General features: G+C 39.8%; 1 protein-coding gene and 1 non-coding gene across 3 annotated transcripts in view; one reads left to right on the plus strand and one right to left on the minus strand.

Moving 5' to 3' along the window:
* Positions 1-18,543, minus strand: part of vash2 (vasohibin 2) — a 32,325-nt gene that overhangs the window by 9,423 nt on the left and 4,359 nt on the right. For both annotated transcript variants that reach the window (XM_044169097.1, XM_044169096.1), the window contains exons 3-8: positions 12,486-12,574; positions 12,181-12,237; positions 10,627-10,701; positions 4,354-4,591; positions 4,108-4,251; positions 787-908 (exon numbers count right to left, since the gene is read on the minus strand). In XM_044169097.1, the coding sequence (XP_044025032.1) occupies positions 787-908; positions 4,108-4,251; positions 4,354-4,591; positions 10,627-10,701; positions 12,181-12,237; positions 12,486-12,574 (725 nt within the window). The remainder of the gene's footprint in view (positions 1-786; positions 909-4,107; positions 4,252-4,353; positions 4,592-10,626; positions 10,702-12,180; positions 12,238-12,485; positions 12,575-18,543) is intronic.
* trnat-ugu lies at positions 8,532-8,604 on the plus strand. The gene has a single exon. It is a non-coding gene; the product is annotated as a tRNA-Thr (tRNA).

Below are 18,543 nucleotides of genomic sequence, written 5' to 3' on the forward strand. Positions count from 1 at the left end.
CTAAGATAACAATTGGGGAAAAGCCATGTGTGTGAAAACGTCTCTTTTATTGGCCAGGAATGTAGCAGGATAAAATAAAAGAGTAAAACCTATTTGAAGGGATTCACACACTAAAAATCTATTTTAAAAATATGTTCTCCTTCATAAGTGCAGGAATATATTAATGCCAAATTAAAAAGTAGCTCCTGATGATTAAAACAAGATCTTTAGTCATGTTCTTCAATTTGTGTATGGTATGGCCACTGAGCAAGGTGGCTTTAAATTTCCAGATTTCTCTATGGAGTTTGGTTTTATGTTCCCTCCGATTCTATATGTGGATTAGTGTTTTACTCGCAGCATCAGTGACCTTACATCCTTTATCTCAGTCAGAAGGAGAGAGGCACTCTGCTGCTGAGTTTCGGTGGTACGCACGCACGCACGATGATAACGTCTAGTGTCAGCTGAACAGAACAAGGACTCGTCTGCCTGGTGATAATGCTGAGCTCTCAGCAACAAAGACACACACAAACACACACACACCAAGTCTAAACTCTCCTTGACCTGAAGAGCAGAGCAATGCAGAGGGAAAGGGAGGAAGAAAGGAATACACAAGGGTTGATAAATACCAGCATCCAACATTCAATCACTGGTGAACTCATTGGTAAGTTTGGAAACCAGCCATTACTTGGAGTCTTTCTCGTTCTAAAAATCTCATAAGCTGCTAAAACAGTGAAAATGGTTTGGAAAAGAGCACAAATAAGTTTCCTGTCCCGAGGAACAAATAGACAAGTGATGGAAACCACTCACGATTTGTCTCTGCGGTGTGTGAAGCGTCGCTGGGGACTGCTCTGTCGTCGTCGTCGTGGTGATAAGGATTTCCCCCGGCTCCGCTCCTTGATTGGTGACTGGGCACTGGACGATTTAAGGATCTAACAAAAGAAAAATCACACAACGCAACAACTGTCAATATCCCTATCTCTGCCATAATTCACACTTTAACCTGTATTAATATTTTTCATATTAATATTGAACAAAACCACTATCCATTATCATCCACACACTTAGCCTCTTTTAGCTCATTGTTTTGGTTTTAAAGCAAATTTACTGTGATTCAGTCTGCTCTCATTAATCTCGTTTCCAGCAGCAGCAGGCAGCTGTTTTCAATAATAAACACACTGTACGCTACCTGCCCAGCACCAAACCGCAGACAAAATTATAGACTAGCTGTTGAAGACAGTGGAACATCTAGCTGCTAAAAAGATATTTTTCACAGGAGTTAAAATGCCCAACTCCACAGCAGAAATAACCATGCATAATTAAGGGCGTGGTTGCTTTGAGTGACAGGTGGGTACCGTCACAGGTGGCTAGCCGCAGCAACCAGGCTTCATTCGGCCCACCGATTCCATTAATTTGTCATTTATTTTCCTGATTAATCATATAGTCAAATGTCAAAATGTCAAATATGTGATAAACAGCTAATCATAATTCCTCCTAGCCCAAGGTGTCATCTTCAACTTCAAATTGCTTGTTTTGTATGTTCAACAGTCTGAAACCCAAAGATATTTAGTTCACAAACATGAAACAGGGAAAAAAAAACAAAAACAAAAAAAACAGCAAATCCTCACACTTGTCAATTGATTAATCGTTTCAGCTCGACGTGGATGATTTTAGGGTCAGTGTTGTCATCAGTAAACAGACAAACCAAACTGCCACAAAATTCATGGAATCATTCACCCAGTGAAAATGGTTAAGCACAGGGCACATGTTGGTTATTTACACCCTGCTATACCCTCACAAAGAGCTACTGAACTCCTTCAGGCATTTCAATGTACAGAAATGATGCTAGTATGACACCAACAACCACTGCTGCTATTCAGCTGCAGGGCAGAAAGTGCAGCTATGAATGGGACCACAGAACACAACAGCAACTTGAAGCTATCATTAAGAACTCAGTGGGAGAAGAAAACTGCAGGATGAACATGGATGGCGGGTTTTCCAGGACAAAGCAAAAGCCAGGAAATGGCTCATATTCCACAGCTGGTCACATTCATCATGTGGTTCTGATAGATATATGGGTCATTGTGTGTGTTTCCTACCTCACATGTCCTTTTTTAGCTTTATGCTTTAATATATGACTTCAATATATCTTTCTTTTTTTTTTTTTTTTTTTTTTTAAATAGGAAGTTTTATATCTATCCCTCGATGTAATAGTCTGGTAGTGTGTTACTGTGAGTTCTTCACAGTCAAAACACACATTTTAAGTCTAAACTAGTGAGGACTGTCAGTGCCTTACTGTAGTGCATTCCATAGCCACTAACATAAACCTAATGTTAACCTTATCCCTAAAACCAGGCCTTAACCCTCAAGCAGCCCTTAGGAGATGAGAGAGGAACAAACAAAATGACCTCACTGTCAAGGTCTAAAACTCAGCTGGGTCCTTATAAAGATAGAAGTACATGAGCACACACACACACTAAAGTCTATAATAAATTCACATTCTCTGCAGTACAACAGAGATTATACTAAAGTCTCACAAACCACGACACAGCTGACTAAAGTCTGCGTGTGTTTGTGTATTCATGTGTATGTGTGTGCGATAGCATTTAAGTTTGTGACAGCTGCAGACTCGCTGACCTACATATCTTGCTGACATTCAGTGCAGTCCATATACCACTATCCAACACCGGCATCACACACACACACACACACACACACACACACACAGACTCATATATATTGCCTTCATGGAATTGCATGTGCTGCAGAAAAATGTGAAAAAGAAAACAAAAAATAAACCCATAGAAAATTACACAGAAAAACCCAAGGGTTCATAAACATTTAACCTCAAACAACCCACTTCTCTGTGTCTACCTCTCTTCCTCACACATTCCTTCCTTCCCCATCATGCCCTAAATCATTCCTGACAGTTTATATTCCATGTTCAGCCCAAAGGAAACTACATCCATCTCTGGTCTCATGGAAAATAGAATAAAACGGTGTTTCCCTTGTTCAGTCTCAAAAGAAAAAAAAATGCCCATCAGTGTTTTTTTGTTGATGCTGAGTTTAGCCGCCAGAATCATCACAAGACAACCTGCTGTTGAAACGTCCACCTAGTATATCCAGACAGGCACTGAGAATAAAAATGAGTACTGGCTACATCAAGACTAATGACATTGAAGGTGGTACAAAACACAATGTAAAAAAGTTAAAAATTAATATAAACTCAACTTTGCTACAGAAGTGCCGAAGCAGTCGCACTGGTTACTGTATCAACTCATCTCAGCTGAATAAATCAAATCAGATTTGAGTCAATTATATATACAGAATACCGGAAGCCAATTTGCTAAATGTAATATATGTGACCATTAATAATAACTGCTAGTTTTACATGTACATCATAATTGTGTGGTTTTATTCACTCTGATATTTCACTATTTTTTATTGTTTTTTTACTATTTTTTACTATTAAGGTCATGTTTGAAAGGTCTTTTCGTTTGTATTGTATTTTGGCAAATAAACACTCCATTACTATTACCACTAACAACTGTTTTACTTCTGTCCCACTCCTGGAAACTGGCACAGTAATACCAGTAATAAGGTCCATTTTCACCCTACTCTGTTCAGTTGTTACCATCCTGGTTGATACATCTTGTGGTTTGTGTGAAAGTCTGTATTTTCTTCTTCCTCTGGCTGCACGGTGCCAATTTTCTTGTCCTGCTTCAGCCTGCACACTTACTTACTCGCTTAACAAAAGGGATACTGTTATTTAACTGGGGAATTTAACTCTTAATTCACTGACATTTTTTTGTACCTACAGGGGCATTTTTGTCCTGAGCAGTGAGTACACATTCATTTCTCATCCTGGTAGTTTGATTAACACAGTGGCCTGTAGGAAACCAATAACCTTAATCTTACTAATGAAACCTTTTATCAGGTTCTGAACATCAAGCATGATCAAATGTTTAGTGTTCTTATCTATATTATGGTTTCAGTAGAGAAAATCTAGAGAAAAACACTTAATAGTTGGATTTCTTTGGCATGAAAGGAATACAAAGATCTGTATCAACACATTTAAAACCTATTATCAAACACTGGAGTTTTTTGTCTTTGTGTGTTTGCAGTAAATACCTTCATCCTCATGTCCCGGCCATGTTTCTCCAGCTCCTTCCTCATCTCCTGAGCTCCCAGTCGGGCAGCATTCAGCACCAAATGCTTCCACTCGATTGGCTGGAAGACGTGGGGGTCATGAGGCACATACAGGCCGATCTTCACCTGGGAGAAGCAGGGGTTAAAATCAAACATACTCTTACTTATTATAATATTTCTTTCCTACCTACATAACAACTCCATCCTACTCTTCATCCCTTCTCTTACCTTCTTCAGAGTGTGCTGGTATCTCTTGTAGGAGCTCTCGAACTCGGCCACCAGTTCTCCCAGTGTGCGGTGGGTCAGTGGTTTGTCCATCAGGTCCTGGCGGCGGCTCATGCCCAGTGATCCATAGCGGCCGTTACAGTAGACGCCCAGCACAACGTGGTGGAAGCAGTGGCCCGAAAACTGGGTCTTAAAGCTGATGGGGAAACGCTCGAGAGACGTCAGCCCATTGGTCAGGTAGCTGGTCAACACACCGGAATTAAGGAATGATCTGGAGGGTATTTTTTTTCTTGGCACTGTCTGAAATGTTGTATTTTTACCTATTTCATACTTTAAGACTGGATTTACTAGATGAACTAATCTAGACACACTTTGACTGCACCACTGGAGCTGCACATGCACATTGATTACAAACCTAAAATAAAAAACAACATTTGAGTACAAACCTGAGAGTGAAAGTGTATTTGTTTGGATTTGTCACAGCAGAGGCAGCACAGCAGCTTGAGTCATGTGAAATTAGATTCAGTCTGACTCTCAGAAGGCCAGTACTATAAAAATGCCACAGTGGCTCTGTGACAGCTAAAGTTTGTGTGTCTGTGCAGCTCCTCCTGTCTGACTGAATCTGTCTGATTCATTGTTGTGTTTTTCTCTTATTTAAAGAAGAAAAACAAAGTCATAGAGATAGATGAGCTACCTGGTAGCATCAGAAGCCTGAGGAAGTGATGATACACATGTTCAGGATATGTGTGTGTGTTTAACCCAGCGACTCACTGACCCAGCGACTGTGATTAGGTGCACCTCTTGACCTTTGACCTCCTCTTTCTTTTCTCTTTTCCATCCACATACGTTCCACCTCTCTTTCTAATCTTCTTTTCCTGCTCCATGATGCCTTCAAATCCAACAACCCAGATTCACACCGATTTCTAAATGTGGATTTAATTTACAGTAAAATATTTAACTGTGACCAAGACATTGACTCCAACCCCAATGTCTGTCTGTCTACGTTATGTTTTCCAAAATACCAATTTTTCAGACTCAGCTCAATAAAATATGAATACAAACAGAAAGTTAATAATCCTTCTGTGGTGGAGAAACACGTTTGCATCAACATTTTCTTTGATTTTAGAGTTTGTGCTCATTTCACAAAAACTGGTCAACTTCATGATGAAATGTTTCAGATGGAAATTTTAAAAACTTGAAGTGAATCTAAATGATAACTGAATGAGCTCTCATGCTGTGGACTGCACAGCTTCACAGAGTTCAACACTGGTACGGATCCAACTGTAGCAATCTGTGCAACCACACACACACACACACACACACACAGATCTGGACAGTATCTTTATCGGCCAGTAGCCCGCCATCTGCTCTGTTCTGTCCACGGAGGCCTGTCATTGGTCAGAGTGCCTGCCCATCACCTCAGCAGCCTGGATGCCAGCACTGCTGTGTTTTCATTAAAATATTCACAAAGGGCCATCAGCACAACTAGACTACTGATCACACACACCAATGTGCATCAACATGACTGTGTGCTTAAACACTGCAGGCTGACCTACAGCATGGAGATTCACATACACAGAGCACAGACCTGAACAGGGTAGGCTGGCCTACTGAATGAAGAAACCACCAAACCTCCACAGTCTGGTGAAGTGTCCTGAAGCACAACACTGAATCCTTCTCGCTAAGCCATTGGCAGTTTCTAAATTCTAGTTAGTTTTTGAAAAAACAGCTCTGACTTAGTCAGTTTCACCAGTTTAGTGTCATAATCTTGATGCAGTTTCTGTTGCATTTCCGCACAAGCACAAATGATCATCTACTGATAAATAAAGGAAGCATGTTACTTAATTTCACTGCTGAGAAAAGACGAATTATACTGTGAAAGGCTTAAAAAAAAAGACATACATACAAACGCACACACTCAGGGTTACACTTACTGCTATGGTAAGAAGTCTGACTGCTATAAATAATGATAAACAACATGCCTGGATGCTAAATGGTTACGTTTGAGAGGAACTGGAGGCTGACTTCCTCCACCTACAGCTGACTCCAAAGAGATGTGTATGTGTGTGTGTGGGCTTGTTTTACTATATTTGTGGGGTCCAAAAACCAGGAGGCCGCTATACTTGTGGGGTCTGACAGCTTTGTGCACACTGCAGCGTCCTCTCTAATGAATGGTTCATTAAAACACACACACACACACACTTCCTGTGATAGAGAACATGTGACGCTGTTAACTGCAGCTCTCTCTCTCTCTGACTCTCCCTCTCGGTTGCCATAGAAACCACTACGAGGGTTGTCAGTTCCAATGCAGCCGATGACTACATCACCTCTCTCTTTCTTACAAACACTTCATTGCTTTGAAATGAAAGTTATAATAATAATCCACGAGTCAGTTCCATCTAACTATCTATCTTTGTAAATACAATTGGAGTCAGTTGAGGTCTGCCTTCCATCCTGACAGCAGACAGGCTTTAATACTCTCTTATACCGAATGAAATCCTTCAAATACTATATTTCACTGTTCTATTTTGGAGAGGCAGAGGTAAGTGAGAAACCTTATCAATGGATTTAATGCAGAGCTAATCCAGTGGATTTCTAAATTCACTCTCTCTGCCACTATTCCTTTTTCCATCCCCATATCGCCGTTCCTTTCTCTCTGCCCCACCCTCCCTTCTCCCTTACTTGAGTTTCTCTCTACATTCCTCACTGAATTTCAAAGCGGCAAGATGTAAGATAATAAAATACTGGAAAAGGCATAAAATCCTCTTTATGTACGGTGCCTTTTTACCGAGAGTCATGTGCTTTCCTCATCTTCATCATAAGCAAACTCCAGGCTCGGAGTTTCTTCAGTAGCAGCTTGTGGAATGGTCCTGAAATATGAGTATGTGGACACACGAGTCCGGGGCTGTTCTCATGCCTCTTAGTTCCAATTTAGGGAAATCTTAATGCTACAGCACACAATGATATTTTAGACAATAAATAGTGTACTACCAACTTTGTGGCAACTGACTGGGGAAGGCCTTTTCCTGTTTTTAAAAAGACATTGCCTCCTACACAAAGCCAGGTCCATGAATAAATGTTTTTTCTCCACTTTGGCATGAAAGAACTTGACTGAACCTGACCTCACCCCCATCCAACACCTTTGGGATGAACTGGAATGAGACAGGCCTTATCGCCCAATATCAGTAGCCGACTTCACTAACACTCTTGTGTCTGACTGCAACCAGAGTCCATGGTTTTGGGATGAGATTTTCAGCAATCACATATGGGTGCAATGTTCAGGTGTCCACATACTTTAGGCTGTGTAGTCTGTTTTGCAGCCCCTTTAAATAGCCTGTCTTTATATATTAACTAGTTTACTCTGTAGCATTTTGTTACTTTATTTTGAAATGTTTTTTTTAGAAATAAGTTCATACTCTGATTATTATTCAACTTGAGGCTGCTTTGTACTCTAACCTTATTCTGCAAAACACTAGTCGGTGATGGTTAATACAATGAGACAGAGTCAAACTCACACAGTCCACACACAAACCCACACAAAGAGCTGGTGTGACCCAAGATAAACCCTGAATATCCTGGAGAGAATTCAGATCACTGTTAACAGGGAAGGAAAGGAACCAGTGGCAGAGGACAGACTGAAGACAGACACACAGACAGGAAGACAGACAGCTCCAACTGCCACAAGCTATAACAACAGTTGCTATTCATCCCACGTTCCCCACTGTCTTTCTATATCTACTCCTATCTTCTCCTAACACTGTCTCACCTTTTTATTATTAATAAACTGTCGGAAATGGTTTTGATTTGAGTATCACATATATTCTAGAACATTAATTGTTAGGTGAATGTGTGGAACGGGAGCTAACAAGATGAAAAAATAATTTTGCTTGATGATTACATTGTGACCTCAAATTAAAGAGAGATTTAAGTTATTCCAGTTTTCAATTCCACTGGGCCCCAACAGACAGCAGAGGTCTTATTTGTCATGATATTTAATATTTGATTGCATGTTTTTGGAGCTCTAGAGCCCAGTGCAGAATATGCAGACATAAAGTCAGTGACACAGTCAACTGGTTGGGTTGGTATTATATCTCAACAATACCTGTTACGTAAACAGGGTGTGTCCTCACCTATTTTATTAACATTTAAAAGGTTGGTCATCCACCTCTACCAACAGGTAAGGCCTCATAGCTCAGTGGTTAGAGCACTGGTCTTGTAAACCAGGGGTCGCGAGTTCAATTCTCGCTGGGGCCTGAACTCTTTTTCAGTGTGGATGACCTCAGGGCCTGGTGAAAGGTGACACTACACAAACACACAGTCCCTTGCTGATATGAATAAGGTTTTTTAAAGGGCACGAAGCAGAAGAAAATCACTCACACTGCTAGATTGTCTTGTCTGCTCTTCACTCCATTAATTTTCGCACTCCCCCTGGCTCATATGTCCCTTTTTTCCTTCACCCCCTTATGTTATTTTTGTGTTGAGCTCTTGCCACTTTCTCTTTTTCCCTGCCTCTCTCCTCCTTACATCTGTAGGCTACAGCCAGTCTCAATTAAAGTCACTGTGAGCTGCCACTCTGACAGCCCTGGAGAAAAGCCACAGTGAAACTAGCACATGTGAAACTGGACCATCCATTCACAGAAACACAGAGAAGTATCTCATGTGTTGACATGACAAAATCCGACGAAAACTGTTACACCAAACCATTTGCACCACACACCACATATTAGCTCCTTTACACCCTGTAGTGTGGGTGATTATATTTGGACAGAGCTTAGTATTCTATTGAAAATGCGTTGATAATGCACTGGAGAGCTCTACTTCTGACTAGAAAGCTGATAAGAGAAGTATTTGGTTGCACTGATACAATATGATGAATACAGAATAATGCCCATCACAAGTTCAAATAACTTGTTCGGTCTGACAAAAACCCAAAAAGGTATTCACTTTACAAAATAGAAACAGCAAATCCTCACATTTCAGAGGCTGGAACCAGTAAATGTTTGATATTTTTACATGATAAATAAATAAAATGGTTAAATAATTAGAAAATCATTGAATCAATTTTTGTTCATCTTCTAACTGATTTATCAATTTATCATCCCAGCACTTCTCTGGTCCAGAAAGATTTACAATGAGATCAACAGCTGAATTCGACAGAGTTCAATTTGCAAACAAACATTACGAACAAGGTCAGTGGCCAGCTTTGACCTCAGCATTTGTAACCATTATGATTTGGGCTACAAAGAATGTTCACATTGTGATGACAGACACATTTTTATGTTGTCACATACAAGTAGGACTGAACAATTAATTTAAATATTATCGAAATCGCAGTATGGCCAAGTGCAATTAGATCCAAATCGCAAGAGCTGCTATTTTTTGATAAAAGGTAAAATGTGTCACAACACTCCTTTATAAATGAAGCTACAGAGATGACCTGGCCTACAAATCCTATTCTCCAGATGTAAGGGAACATGCTGGTTTGGTACAGACCCCAGCAAAAATCACATCATCATTTTTATATATTTTTCCATTGAAAATTAAATGCAAAAATGACCACTAACCCACTAAAATCGTGACTCATATCACAATTGCAATATATTGCAATATATATATTCAAACTATTGCGAAATTGAATGTGGGAACATACTGTACGTTTGCATCCACACAACCACAGACAGATAAGAGCTCTAAAAAACAACAAGGACCAAGGATCAAGGGCCTACTTCAACAGATGTTTGGCCACAGTGGCTCCATATCAAGACATAATGACTAAAAGCAACCACTGATTTGTTAAACGGGCCTTTGTAGTCAAACCAGAGCTTCGTAAGTTGTCTGCTAGTGAATAATCATGCACAGTTTCTAACTTTAAACTGCAGCTGGCCAAATCTGTTTAGACAGAACAAACTGCAGGTTTTCTGAAAGTTAAATGTTGAAGCTGTTGCAGAAACTACAGACTGTTGCTTTATAATTTAAACTCTGCCGAGTGATACTAATCTTGTGAGTGTGTGTATGTGTGTGTGTGTGTGTGTGTGTGTGTATGGTGGGGGGTTAAACTTTGAAGAGGGCTTGTTGCCAGGCAACACGGTTCAGTAAGAGCTGGAAAGGGTGGCGGTGGTGGGGGGGCATTAGGACATTATTACAAATTGTCTCATTGATTTCACCCACAGATAACAAAATAACCTTTTGCCCAGTGCTTGGTATGTGTGTCTGAGTGTGTCTGTGTGTTTTTGTGTGTGTGTGTGTGTGTGTGTGTGTGTGTGTAGGAAAGGATACATTCCCAAGATGACGGCTTCGAGACATTTGATTGGCAAAGACTCCCTGATCATCTCTCTTGCTGTCTCCATTAACCTGGAGGGGGAGGAAGATGAGGACGAGATGAAGAAGAGGAAAGGAAGGAAAAGGATTGAGAGTGGGAGGCAGGGAAAAGGAAGAAGGTGAAGAAGGAGGAGCAGAGCACAGGCAAAGGAAAAGAGGAGCAGCAGGAGGGAGGAGAGGCAGAAGAATGGTGAGAAGAAAAATAGGAAGAGAAGAACAAGGGATAAGTGACAATATGAGAGAATAAGAGCAAGAGGAGGATGAGGGGGGAAGCAAGGAGGAAAGAAAGAGTGAGACAGAGAGGAGGATGAGGAAAAAGACATGCAGAGATAGAAGTGTTATTTTCAAAGTAGTCATTTCAATTTTCAAATTCATGGGAAAACTATAGATGAACCGGGATTTAAAACAAGGTCACATTAACTCCAAGCACAAGATTTTTTCCATTTTCTTTGGTTATCCATCTCAGGCAGATTTCCTTCAGTTTTACAAATGTGTGCATGTTTCAAAAAAAGTCAAAGCAGAAGGTGCAACAGAGGTTTTAATGTTACAGCTGACAGCCCGCCCAACATTCATATTTCACCTATGAGGTATGGTGAGAGGTGAGTTTCATTTTAACACCACTACCATAAAGACATTCTGTATGACCAAAGACCAAAACAAACTGATTAAAAATCTTTCATTTTATACAGAGATGGCCATGAGTTGGATGGTACTTTGTTACATCCCAAACTAATGTATCTAAAAACATGTGTCATGAGAAGAAACTACATTACTGCCAACACTGTAAATGCTTCAGTGTTATGTAATGTTAGGTTTTATTGATCTCTATAGGTGAGGTCTCTTTTCTTTTCCCACTCTCTACAGGGAGGTCAAAGGTCACGGTTGGTGGTCTCCAGCACGTTGTCCTTCAATCAAACTAATTAATCAGCCGCCAAACGTTACAGCAGAATATTGTGTGCGTGCTGAACAAATATCAGTATTCATCAAAATGAAAATACAACCTCTTCTGCTGGGGTTTTTACCTCGATTAGATCAAGATCTCCTAAATCAGATAACCTGATTACTGAGAGCAACCAGATTAAGCTACGGGTTCACAGTAACCTCACCTCTTCAGTAACCCAATTTCAAATGTATTGTTTGTGAGTTGATGTATTTACAGAGGCCCTTAACGCAAGTTTGTTTACTTGCAGTCAAAGAATATAGGTTTTACTCACTACTGATAACCATGATGCTGTCAGTGTAAAGAAACATTGCTTTCTATTTGGTTCAATTTCTAACACTTCAGGCACATTTAACTCAAAACATAAACTGAAATGAGACTATGCTTTCAAATGCCGAACTAAAAATCAAACTATGAAAACATATGTGTAAAACATATTTATGCTGATTAAGAACTGAATGCTGTTAAGCTAATCAGAAAGAGGTGTTTATATGAAAATTCGATAAATGGAGTGTTAATCTGATTATAATCCAATTACACTCATGTCCTTTTCAAAGCTGCAGTCCACTTACCCACACAGTGGACGGCTCTTCTTGATTTCAAAGAATTGGGTTCCAGTGTGGTTGTATCTGATAGAAATGTTAGGGACAGCAGAATTTTTAAAGTAGTTTTCATTGTTGTTCATCCCTTAACTAATCGACAGAGCATCCCTGAAGTTGGTGTCACGCTGGTGTCTCGATAATTTAAAGTCTGTGGAAACGTCAAATGTGATGTGACACAAACAGACTAAGTGCACCTGACAGGTGTAACTGTTATCATGCCATTTGTTGTCATGGCAACACATGCTGCCGTGTGTTGTGTTTCGGTTAAAGGATACTGCAGAGCCTTCATGTAGTTCTGGATGGCCACCAGCCAGTCTGGGACCGACATGGACGGTTTGAAGTTCGGGACTGAGGGAACAGCAAGCTGAAGACAGAGAGAGAGATTTTCACACATTATTTCCAGAAAATCGACATGTGGTAACGTTCAGAGCCCCAAAACTACCTCCCACCATCTTTTAAATCTGCCTTCTCAATGTCCCGTGACTCATTACAGCTCATACTGCTGACACTCACTGATGTTCCACCACTGCTGGAATAAATGTACACTGGCTATACTAATCAACTATTTATACTACTCTCACATTAAAGAACATTAATTTCTAGCTGTGGTACTAAATTCATTTAGCCAAGAGTGACAGTGGTACAAGTCTCAAGTTCACTCTTTAAAATCCACCAGAAATCATTGAGGTAATTTCTTAACTACTAATGCTAAGCAGATGCTTTCTGAAAGTCTCAGTCGTGGTTGCTCTTATGACGATATACAATTTGATCGCTGATCGGGATAAAAAAACACTTGAGATAAGTTGATCGTGGTGAATTTCCATTATCGGGCTAATTGTGAATATCCTTATGTGAGGGACTTAAATTTTTAGATAGCAAGACAATAATACAGCTATTTCTACTGCGACTATCACTTACATACATACAGCATTCTGTGCAAAAAAAGACGAACAAACCCCATGTATTTAATTTCATTTATTTCATTGAATGTTTATTTGATAGGGACAGATACAGTATACATTTAATCAGTATTAGATAGCTGACAGTGGGTAGCCACAGGAAATAATATGATAAAGAGATGGATGACACATAATAAAGGCAAGTTTCTAACCCTGAATGTTGGGGTGCACCACCTCATACCACTGGGCCAACAGACACCTACATTATGAGAGGCCTGTGGTGAAAATTAAAACCACGCTGCTGTTTCTGCAGCCATTTCACCTCAACAAGAACCATTTCAGAAGGGAAACAGAGGTCACAGATGTGGCTTCATGAAAGGACATGACCACACGAGCAGAGAGTGAGTCAGACTTAAACACAAACCGACACTTCCTCTGATACACAGGCAGCCTGTGTGTGTGTGTGTGTGTGTGTGTGTGTGTGTGTGTGTGTGTGTGTGTGTGTGTGTGTGTGTGTGTGTGTGTGTGTATACAGGAAGGGTGAACTATAGCAGCATCCCTATCATTTCCTGTGGGGTTTTGCTTCACTGTTTATTTACAGCACAAAAAGAGCCCTCCATGTTGTACTGTTGTATGTACATACATGTTATGTTTGGTTTTTTTTGCAAAATGGTTGGGGTCCTAGTATAAAACTGGGGCACATGTGATCTTTCAAGATGTACTTAAAATAAACCATTTTTAAATTGTGGTAGAACCTTCCTCTTTTTATAATCCCCCCCACACATATATCCGTCATACATGCACACACACACACACACACACACACACACACACACAATCATCTGAGCTTTTAATGGCACCCAAGGATCTTCAAAACTCACAATGAGAACCTTATATGGGATTTCATCTGCAGTCAGCCATTCAGACAGTTAGTACATCAGACATTCAACAAGTTACTCAGTCAATAAAACAGTTATTCTTGACTCATTTAATACAAACAGTAGATCAGCCTTCAAAACCAGACAGAATACCAACGAGTAAACCTGTCAATCAGTCACTGAGCAAATAAAACAAACAGCCAACTGGTCACTCTTCTAGTTATCAGGCCAGTCAACAGTCATTCAGTCCATAAACCAGTCTGCCAGCCAGCAAAGACCAGTAAATAGCAGGTTTTATTGCTGCATAATCTCCCATGTAGTAAAATCCTCACTAAGGCGTAATACACTGGCATCAGCTGGTGCACATACACACACACACACACACACACACACATATTCTAAAGCTGCTTTCTGTTGGGTCAGGGAGTGAGATAACTGATGATCCACTCACTTTTATCATCCTCTCGTCTCATCTCTCTGCTACAGAGGAATGTCAGATAGAGCTGCCATCTTTCTGCTGCCACCATCACATTCAGTGCAGAACTTCCATACAAAAAAGGCTCGATTTTAAATGCGGTATGATGAAGTTTCAGTCACCACCAACAGCCATCTGACCTTTCAGTGTGTCCTTGAGCAAGGCACTGAACACTCTGTATAATGACTTAGTTGTGTTTTGGATTCACATTTTGCAAAATTATTTACAACACAACCACAGCTCCTTTTTAAAAATATAGCATGACAGATGTATTACTTTTTATGAAGCATTTAATGAAAACTGCAGCATTTTAGCTGTCCACCATGCCAAGAACAGCTGAGAGCAGCTCCGGTGGAAGGTCAGTACTATGCCCAATGAAATTTGATGTTGCCAGAGATTTCAGGCAGTTACGTCAGTTACAGCTGTCATAGTCTTTCATATCCAAACTGTGCGAATTTACAGAGGAGTTAGCGTCCTTATGAGGAGTCAAATATTTAGGTGCAGTGTGAACGTAGCCTACATCAACCTGGGAAACAGAAGCATCTAAATGGCTAAAACATAAACATGTAAACAAGATAATTCGCCGATTAGTATATTATTTTGCACACAAACACAGAGTTGGTGGCGAGTCACATGCATCCTCTCCATTAAGAGTTCAGCTAGGAGAGGATCACTTCATAGTCCCAGTTTAGACTGGTATTTAATCTGTTTCTCTATTCTGTTATCTTCTCCTATCCTTCTTCTCTTCCTCCTCTGCTCTTTCTCCTTCCCCTTCATAGTTATCTCAAATCTTCCTTTTTGTTTTCTCCTTCCCTTTCCCTTCTCGCTCTCCCCCTTTGTCTGTTTCAGTGTCACACCCCATCCTTCTCCATCTTCTCTTATGTCACCCTGTCTTGTCAGTCCTCCCTCCTCATCACTTCTACCGTGCTTCCCATTTTTTCCTATTTTTTTCCCCTACTCCAGAGCCAGGATGCAGGCTGGCAACCTGACCCACCCAGCAGCAGAGACAAAAAACAGAGGGACTGTAACCAGAGATAGAGGGACATAAAGATAGAAGACAGAGAGAGAAAAGAGTGACATCTTATAATATAGGTTATGACCTTCCTGGTGTTTGAATTTTGAATTGTTGGAAGGAAATGGGGGATGGGGAGTAGAAGGTGGTTGGAGAAAGAAAGACAAAAAGTCAACGAGAGTAAGCAGAGCATAGCAAAATCAATACAAGTCTGAAGGAGAACATAAGTAAAAGAGTAACTTCAAGTTACTCATGCTGCCTGGTAATGGTCAATTGTAAAATATCTGCAAGAACAAGTCAAACTAAAACTAATTAACTTGCACAACCTTTAAAAATAAAAAGGTTATTTCCTATTAATTTAAGCATTTGTATAGCTCAGCAGACATGTCTCATGTTTCATTTAAGTATCATCAAGGTATCAAAGTACCAGGTATAAGGGCCACTGAGATGAAGAGATACTACATATAGCAGTGTCCTCTATTACCTTTAAAGCACTTTTGCTCTGTGTGCTTTAAAAATGGAAACAACTGAGCAAGATGGAGAGAGGGAGAGAGACAGATCGAATTTCCTGCTGTCAAGATATCTTTAGAGTGGGACATCCCGAGGAATGCCTTTCTCTTTGTATGTGCGAGTGGCAAGAGAGACAGCTGAGAAACAAATGATTAAGCAAAGTCTCAACATGTTTCTTGCAATCATCCTTTTTATTTAGTTATATGGTTGTATTATTTGTTTATAAAGTGATGACCGCCTTTTCCTGAGGACTTTGAGTACTATTTCAGTGCTTAGCTGTGGCTTGTATCTACTGCAGGACTACAGTAATCACACTGAAGAACACCTTCTTGAGGATTAATGCTGTAGTCTGTAATTCTGTGCCCCAGAGCACATCTGTCTAAACTAATCCATGTTGGCAGGAATCCATACATATCAACGTCCAATCCAAAACATGCCATTTGTGTCATAAATTAAACAAAATTACAAAAGCTTCTGCACACAGAATCGTAAATGTTTTGTTAGTGTATGTCGCTGAGCTGGTTTTCCTATTGCAAATGCTAAAAATGTCTAGTTTAAATGTAATCTGTTAACACCATCCAATATAAAATCCTCTTGTCACAGCTTGAACAGAAACATTTTACTCCAGAACAATGGAACTACAATGGATTATGAAAATGAAAAACGACTTTATGCTACTTCTTTGGTGAAAACATCTACTGTACAGTTAGTTTTAGTTCCTGCTCCAGTCCAGTGACCATGCATCCAGTTAACATGTAGCACAGGACACAACTGCTGATGACGACACACTCATGCTTGACCAATTTCAAACCTGTCATGTTATGTTTATGGGGCATACCAATATATTTGTTTTCAAATTAAAACATTCAATAAGTGAAAAGTGAAAGCCTCAGAAAGGACTGGAAAGTGAATAACAGACAAAAAAAATCCCATATTAGCGATGTTTAAAAGGACTCTAGCCTCTAGGGGTTTGTAACCCCTTTCCACTTTCAATAATATATATTTTAGAGATACTGCATACATGTCTTGAATTAAAAGTTTAGTTTTTCTAGTTTTGCTTACAGAGCTTTGACAGATCTTTGCTTCAGCAAAGACCCATTAAAAGTCCTTTCGGTAGTCCAGTTGGTATCCAGAGATTATCCACTACCCAGATTGTATTAGAGGGATTATTTGGTCCCTGTGCCAAGACTTCAATTCTGTTAATGAGGGCACGGAAGGTGGCAACGTGGACTCTGGTCACTGACAATAAAACAGGTGTACACTGTGTTAAGTCTACCTGAAGGTACCACATGTTGCATTCTGAAAGCAAACTACAGGATCTACATGTACTTTCTGATTTGTATCCCAGAGCAATCTATCACATTTCTACCCAAAACTGACCTGGTGGCTGACGATATGATACGATAAGAGTCCGTCTCATGTGTTTGTGGCAACTCAATAAATGTCTCTCATTCATTTTATTATTTATTATTGTTATATGTTACACACAGCAGCTGTAATAAATTTACAAACACAAAAAAACTAAATTGGCTGGCCTATTTGATAAATGTAATAATGATACATATATGTTAATTAATTAATTTTATTATTAATGTTTGCCCTCTTCTCATATCACACTTTGTCCCAATAAGAAAGTTCTTCTTCTTCTCTCTCTCTTCCTCCTTCCCTCTCTAAAGGCATAATTAACCCATCTGGCTAAGTGTATCAGTGACTGTATCTGTGGTAACCACCTGTTTTCACACCTTACACATGCCACACACACACACACACACACACACACACACACACCAGAATCAGGTTGCATATCATCAATACCAGAATACTGCCACCTTGCATGCATATAGAAACCCATATCCTAGCAAAGCAATTAAAAGCAAAACAACTTAATTTAATCCCATTTTTGCACATATTGTGGTCGAGTTTAATGTAAATCATCAAGTAAAATAATAAAAAGCATATAACAATGTTTTTTTGGCTGTTACTATTTTCTCACTCCTACAGTGAAATACTGTGTTTTCCTACTTGAAAGGCTTCCAAGTAGCTTTGTAGTGGGCTCAAACTTTATAGTGATATTCATGAGTAACTGATACGTTTGATTATGACCTATGGCCAAAGGCTTCTGTAAACAAAACAGAGAAGTGGTTTATGTGTGCGCATTCTGTATATACAGTTTCTATGTGTGTGTTTGTTTGTGTGCACATGTCCTCCTGTCATCCTTCTGTTCAGAACAACAGTATGGGATTTTGGCACTGCCAGCCAACTGGGTCACTAACGACCACATGGCCAATTAGTAGAGCTAAACAACAACCAGATTCCCTCGTCCACAGCCTTAAAAACAACAAGCATTCATCCAAATCACTGACACATGCACATATTTTTGTCTTTCACTGGCTTCTGTCTTTTCTGCTGCTACACAAAGAATGATGCTCAATAAATAAAATAAAATAAAAGTGCCAGTATTAGTACTGATGTTGCTGCTACTACTACTGTTGCTATTTAATTTTTACAGACTTGCATGTAAGTGATAGCTAGTGATATGTTATGCTGAATTTATGTTAA

Source organism: Siniperca chuatsi, linkage group LG16, assembly GCF_020085105.1.
Source record: "Siniperca chuatsi isolate FFG_IHB_CAS linkage group LG16, ASM2008510v1, whole genome shotgun sequence".
NCBI classification, from domain to species: Eukaryota; Metazoa; Chordata; class Actinopteri; order Centrarchiformes; family Sinipercidae; genus Siniperca; species Siniperca chuatsi.